General features: G+C 39.7%; 1 protein-coding gene across 1 annotated transcript; it reads left to right on the forward strand.

Moving 5' to 3' along the window:
- The first annotated feature begins 399 nt into the window (after positions 1-399).
- Positions 400-4725, forward strand: SLN (sarcolipin). Its single transcript, XM_045555420.1, has 2 exons — positions 400-482; positions 4106-4725. Exon 2 carries the CDS (start codon positions 4180-4182, stop codon positions 4273-4275), a length of 96 nt encoding a protein of 31 aa, XP_045411376.1. The 5' UTR covers positions 400-482; positions 4106-4179; the 3' UTR covers positions 4276-4725.
- The last annotated feature ends 3000 nt before the right edge of the window (positions 4726-7725 follow it).

Consider the following 7725-nt stretch of genomic DNA (forward strand, 5'->3'; position numbering starts at 1 on the left):
TGGTAAAATGAAGTCACATTTTTATACCTTCGCACGCTGAGTAGGGAGCACAGCCAAAGGCAGCATCGATTGGTTAAAATTAGTCTATCACTCTTGGTTTATGATGTTTTAAAGACGTGTTAGAGATATTCATGAAGATATAAAAGAGAAACTTAAAAGCCACATCAGTTGCACTAAAAAGTCAACTGGAAACAGAAGGTTTTTAAGTTCCGGTGGTAGCAAATTGGCAGCCAAAGGAACAAAGGCTTAGTCAACATATTTCCATGTCCCCCTGAACACAAATAGCCTGGAACCTTCAGAGGTTGTTCCTTTGAGATGTTTCATCAATGACATCACAGTGATTGCCACCTCCCTGGGACTACTTTAGGCCCTGCCCAGAGTCCAGGACCCAGACAGCCTGGGAGGTGAGCAAGAGTTGGAGCCAGAGTTGGGGAGAGAGGGGAGAAGCCTTTCGCAGCCGGTGTGTCCTTAACCCTCTTCAGGTAACGGCAGGACTTTTGTGCTTGGCATACAGTCTGTGTGTGTGTATAAGTTGCAAACGAGAAAGGCAGAGGAATGTTGACATTTCTTAATGTATACAATATTTCTTAAGATATCAAGTGACTATTATTGATTTCTGTTCTCCTTTCTCTCTCCTCATGGTATGCATTTCCTCCCTTAGTATTAAAAAAATTTTTTTTTGTATCAAAAAAGAAAGACTGTCTTCCATCTTCTCAAACCCTCCATTCAAAGAAAATCAATGTCAAACTTCCTGTGCAATTTATTCAGAGAGTTTTTGTTTTTTAGTTCATCCGTTGGCAATCACTCTGGATCATATGGTGTGAACTTGACTCCAGGGAAGGTTTAAAATGAAGCCCAAAGCATCTTTGTGGGTTAACAGCAGAAAAATGGATGTTTGCTGATCTGAATTTCTGCCTAATTTTGGCTCATTCTTCCTAAAGAGTATAAATGTGTGTGAAAGTCATGTCCACACCTTACAGTTAGCCTTATGTGTTGATTGAATTGAATGCATTAGAAATTCTCACCTTAACTCTCTATGCTTTATTTATTTAAAAACACATAAAACAACAAATATTTAAGGTCACCATTAAAGAGCAAGAAATAGTACGAGGTAAACCAGAGAAAAACAAGAAGTGTGATGGGCAGCATGTATGTCAATTCAGAGATGACCCAAAAATGTGAAGAATGTATAAACATATACAGTTGTTATAATAACTATAAGGCAAGGCCTTTGTAACTATCACCCAGGTCAATAAACATCATTGCCAGCACCCAGAAGTCCATTCCTGATCACCCCATCCCCTTCTGCTCTTCTGCCCCAAGATATTTGGGATCATCTGACCCTTGGGTGTCTTCATAGTTTTACCACCTGTGTTGGCATTCTATATGATTAAGTTTCCTGATTTTGACTTTGTATGAATGGAATTATATTCTGTTTCTTTTGTAAGTTCTTCCTTCACTCAGTAATTATTTTTGTGAGATCTACCCATCTTGTTGTGTGTATATAGTTCACACATTTTCTTTGCTCTGTAATATTTAAATGTATGAACATATCACAAATCTGTCATCCATTCTATGGTTGATGCACATCTGTGCTGTTTCCAGTTTGGGCTGTTGTGGAAATGTTGCTGGGAACCTTCTTGTATATGCATCCTGGTGCATATGTACTTGAGTATCTTAGGGTAGAAGTGAAATTGCTGACCATTTTCAACCTTAATTTTTAAAAAGCCAAATTGTTTTCCAAAGTGGTTGAAAATTGACACTACCTCTGTTTAGGCAGGCCAGTTAATTGCAGTGATAATTCATTCATGTAATTACTCCTATAGAGTGATTCTAGAGTGATTCTGGTAACTAGCTCCAGTCTGCCAGTTCTAGCTCTGCCTCTAATTTGCTATCTGTCACTACACAAACAACTTAGCCTCTCTCTAAAAGTGTCACAATGACACTTGCCTGAGTTTCTGTGAAGGTAGCATGAACAGAGTTGTGGAATACCTTTCAAGCCCATTTTCCTTATTTTTCAAGTACATTCCTTTTGGACCACTATCTATGACTCCCTTTATCTAAGAGCTTAATCTAATAAGCAGCTTTGGTGGGATGGTTATTTTGCCCTCCCTGAATTGGATTGTCTTGATCATTATAAACTGGGTTTCATATTTTCTGCATATCTCTGCATTTCTTGAGAACTTACCCAATTAAGTGGGCATTTGAACCAGGGTTTGATTTCACTGGTAAGTTCAAAAGGGAGAGTCTGTCTTAGATTCTCATTCCTTTGCCTTCAGGCTCCTTGACTAGACTCATTTCCTTCCTGTTCCCCTCTGCCCTTGTGTACATTTTTATACATTGTTTTATATCATTTGTTTTATTCTGTTTACTTTCTCCTCCAAGCAAAACTTTGTAAGGATTTTCATTGGCAATTGATTATTTCCTTTATGCTGAGGACCAACAGATGGATAAAAAATTAAAAGGGCAATGAAACATAAATCTATCATCTTTGGCCATATTTTAAACCAAGATTCAATAACCTACTGGCTGGCACCATCTAATTGGAACCTGTTTGTAATACCAACGATTACATAATATGAAAAATGGTTTTTCAGCTGGTGTTTATGCAATTAATAATTAGGTCTGTTGATAATACAACCAATACAGTAATTACAATGAATAATTTGGTCAGGTTAAATGGCTTAAAAATACCATTCAGGCCGAAAGCTTGCTAACAACTCTTTCAGCTCCTTGAACTCCCCACCCTTAACAAACAAACATAACGCTCTTTCTCCCTAAAGTTTTTCATTCCATAGTAGATTTTTGTCCTAAGTATCTAAAATGTAGATATTTAATTATCTAAATTACCTAAAACATAGAAGTCTTTAATTTCATTTAGATTGCATAAACAATGTGCCAATTGCACTTCATCACTGAAGGCAGTAATTGAATTGACTGAGCTGTAATTGTTCTCAAAGTATATTTCCTGCATACACAATCTGTACACATTATGAAGATACCACCTCTGCTCTTTGAAGTGTTTACAATCTAGGCACATCCTGGACCTGACTAAAAATAGCTGGCACAAGCCCTTGTTGAAAGAGGAGTACCCATGAGGTTCACACTTGCTGTTTGGATTGAGTGCCTGCTATGTGAGGGGCTTTTGGTTAATCCCAGTAGGCTCTGTGCCCAATGCAGGACTTGTAAGAGGCCACGCAGCTGTTGAAACTACTTTGTGCTTTCACCAGGGTTAGATGAAGATCTACAGCAGCCTGAAATATCTTCTATATGTGGTTCCAAGCAAGAACAATACTAAACCATAACATTTTTCTGTTTTGGTGCCCCTGCTTGCTGATACTCTAATTTAGCAGCATGAACACATGCACACACACACACACACACACACACACAGAAGTTGGAGAGAGAAAAATGTAATATTTTGTATTTTATCAAAAGCATCAATACAATAATAACAGAAAAAAATCAGGACAAAAATGTTGGTCTTTATGACATTAGTCAGAGAAGTCAGGCTGTCTGTATTTGTCAGGATTCTTCAGAAAAACATAATCAGTGGGGGTGAGGGGGCAGAGAGAGAGAGAAGTGTGTTTAAGGAATTGGCTCCCGTGGTTGTGGAGGCTGACGAGTCCAAAATCCACAGGTAGGCTGGCCAACTGGAGACTCAGGGAAGAGTTGCAGCTCTAGGACAAAGAAAGTGAGGAGGCTAGATGTCCCAGCTCTAGGCGTTGGCAGGGTTGGTTTCTTCTGAGGCCTCTCTCCTTGGCTTGTAATGGCCATCTTCTCCCTATGCTTTCACATGGTCTTCCCTTTCTATGTGTCTGTGTCCCAATCTCTTCCTAGAAGGACACCAGCCATATTGGATTAGGGCCCACCTTAATGACCTCATTTTAACTGATTTACCTCTTGAAAGACCCTATCTCCACACATAGTCACCTTCTGAGATACTAGGAGTTAGGACTTCAACATGTAGATTTTGAGGGGGCACAATTTAGCCCATAACACTCCCCTTTTCCATAACACTTGTATTTTCTTTGAGGAAAGATTGAAAACTGTCTTATAGGAGTGCTCATTAATCTCCGCCTGTTTTCTTGTTACTTTCTGCTAGGAGGTGAGGACCAGCCGGAAGTGTTCGTGTGCCCTCAGAGGTCTGCCTGCAGTTCTCACCAAGCCACTCTGAGAATGGAGTGGTCCAGCCGGGAGCTGTTCATCAACTTCACCATTGTCCTGATTACGGTTATCATTATGTGGCTTCTTGTGAGGTCCTATCAGTACTGAGAGGCCATGCCACGATCCTGGGATTGACTGAGACACTCCGGAGCTGCCTGCCGTATGCCCTGAGATCCCACCGCCGTCATGGTCATGGGATGCCGTCCTCGGCACCTCAAGGCATCTCTGGCCTGCACTCACAATGTCTGACGTGCCCCAGTGCTAGGATTGATTGTGTGTTCTCTGAAGATGTTGCTCTCGAGGTCTGCCAAGAGTTTGCCAGTGAGCGTTAGATTTATTCCCCAATTCTTACTGCGAATATGTTAGACAAGCCACAAGGTTAAAATTAAACTTGATTCATGATGATGTAAAATTGCAACAAGCGCCCAATCTGTCTCACCACACGTCTCTTCAACCCACACTGTCTGCACCCAAACTCTAACTCACCCCACCAGAAGGAATGTTACAGGAAGTTTTTGTCGGCCCCTATAACTCTCATGTGAATAAAGTTAAGTCAACCACAAAAACAACTTCTAGAATTTATTTTAGCTTGTACGTGTGATACAGCATTTGACCCTTGGCTGGGATTGAAGTGACAAATGCTACAGTATTTCTAGCTTTTGAGATAAGCCAAGATGCTCCAACTGCTGAGGATTTGAAACCAAGTCAACCAAGAGTGTCGCATTTCAAATAATTCCATTGGTTCAGTGCTCCTCAAACCTCTCCCCTAACCTAGGCCCAAGGGCAGAAGGAGAATAAATCCATTCCACTAGGAGGTCCGGGGCATAGCCTGAATTGATAGCTAATGGTGCAAAATTTCTTCGAAGTCTTGTGTTTTATCTTTAGAATTCACAAGAAAAGTATATTCTACCCTATAATATCTTCATGTTTGTTTTCATATAAATGTTTAAAGTTATTTATACTGAGTAAAACTAGAACATGAGTCATGTCTCTAAGAGTAGCATATTCCAGTTTGGTTATTGTTATTATGCAAATAGAACTAGTCATTAATAAACTACAGTTATAAAAGAAGGAAAATAGAAAATACAAATTTACATAATATGTTTATAAAAGAGATATTTGAAATAGATGTTTCTTAAACATTTTGCTAGACTATCCCATGTTAGATAGACCAAATCTGTTATTCTGAGGTAACCACAGAGAAAGGGAAATTTGTTAAACATCATCTTTCATAGCTCTTTTCATCGAGGCATTACTTGCTGAGAATTCGACCTATCCATTACTACAATGCTTTGTAGTATTGCCTACATAGCATTATAGTTCTCAACCCTGGCTGCATTCAAAGAAAGTCAATAAACCCAGGGGTGATTTTTCAAAATACTGATGCTGGGTCCTTCTCAGACCAATTAAATAAAAATCTCAAGGAGTAGAACCCAAGCACTTGTGTTTTTTTAAAAAAGTGCTCTAGATAATTACCTTGTGCAGCCAGAGTTGAGAATCACTGATGCCAACCATTGCTTCTCAAAATTTGATGTGATTGTGAATCACCTGGTGACCGGTCTCATTTGAGTGCAGATTCCAATTCATTTCTGATTTTGAATTCAGTCTGGGGTGGGGCCTGAGAGCCTACATATTAGACAAGCTCCTAAATGATGCCACTGCTGTGGGTGCAGACTACTACACTTGGAGTAGCATATTAAAATCACCTGGGACCTTTAGCAAAAACACCTACACCGGAGACCCATTCTTAGGCGATCTAATTTAATTGGCCTGGAGGTGAACCTGGGTATTATTCTTTTTTTAGAAGGACTCCAGGTGATTTGAGTGCACAGCCAGGATTAAGAACTCTAATATAGTTAAAGAAAAAAATGTGTCTCATGAGGTTCCCACCCACACTGGGAAATAACTCTGTATGGTCCTGAATGTCCCATCTCTCACTGCAGAGTTAGGCTACACATATGGATGTGCAACTGTTAATGATTTCGTACGCAGCACGCCCACTTATGGGCGTGTGGCTCTAGGGCCCTTGGTAGATGATTAGAAATCTTTCCCTTCTTGCAGAAAACCTCAGAGAATCTACTGGTATTTGGGTATTTGTTTGAGAAGGTGTGTGTATGGGGGCTAGGAGGGGAATGGGCAAAATGGGGAACACAACATTCCCTTCAGACATTGGCCCATCTGGCCTTTCACTGAACTCAGAGTCCTGGCGCCAACATTCAGAACAGATACCATTTTTTGAGTCTACTGTATGTGAAGCCCTGTTCTAGGCACTTTCCATGCATTATGCCATTTAGCAGAGGTGGGAACGGAGGATCAGGAATCTCACTAATGAGATGTAAGCAGTGAAGCCAGGATGACAAAAGTGTCATCCTAATCTTGTTAGGGACTGCATACAAATCATGCCTTATGATAGATCTCCAAACCATTTGATTATGTTTTAAGTTTTACCCTCACATTCTTTAGCATTCTAATATATCGGCCTAGTTAGATCAAGGTAACAATTAGGTTTTCCTTCCAGTTGTGTTTAAACTCATTACTAAGATGGACATCCTTTGGAACATCCCATTTTTATCTGACTATTCTCTTATGTTGAAATAAATATGCAAGCTTTTTATCCATTTCTGGTAGTATCTAGTCCCCAACTCCTATCCCTGGAGCTGTTACATAGTTGGCTCCATAAGGCATAAGAAATTGTCAAGATAAGTCATGTGCCAAGTCATGGCTCTATAAAAAGAGCTCCAAGGTACTTCAGGCTGATCAGCTTCCATAATCACATGTCCATCTTTGCCCTTGCACAGCTATTGCCTTTGCCTGAACTGCCCTCTTTTCCTTTTCCTGGCTAACTCCTGCTCATTTGTTAAGATTGCCATTAAGCGTTACAACCCCTTGGAAGTTATCCCCAGGTAACTTCCTTCTCTGGGCCTCGTGCCTAAATACTCAGCTTCTATCACACTATATTGGTTTGTGTCTCTCTCATGTGTGTTCCTTGTCCATGGCTACTCTCCTTAATGTTAAATTTTAGTTTCTAGCTGGTCCATCAGCTAGGAACTAAGTAAGTATGTGTCGAACACATCAATGACTACTTGGTTAGCTATAAAAACCTTTGAAATAGACATGGATCTATTTCTATGACTAGGTGCATCATTTGTGTTCACCAAAGTGTAATAAAAAAGTTCTAGTTCTTAAAGTTCTATTAGATTAATGAGTGAACCAAACTTCTTCTTTAAACTTTAGACAGTTGAAACAGCTTTTCCAAAGGCAGTTTGCTTCGGTATGAAATATTCATGATGCTTGCTTCTTTTGATCTAACTCTATCACCACCCTGAACAATTTGACAATGTTTATGAATTACTCATCAAAGCCCAATGTGTTGAGCATATTTTTGAGTTCATCTACAACCAGGGTGATACTGGAGAAATTTCCATTTTTCAAGCTGCCTAAAGTTCAGATCAAACATCATGTATAAACAGCATATTTAAACAAAACTTATTGCATGCCTACTGTATGTGAAGACTGTTCACAGGTTCTATTTTATTTAATCCCCTTTCATCTTGTAAA

This window comes from Lemur catta, chromosome 7, assembly GCF_020740605.2.
Source record: "Lemur catta isolate mLemCat1 chromosome 7, mLemCat1.pri, whole genome shotgun sequence".
Taxonomy (NCBI): domain Eukaryota; kingdom Metazoa; phylum Chordata; class Mammalia; order Primates; family Lemuridae; genus Lemur; species Lemur catta.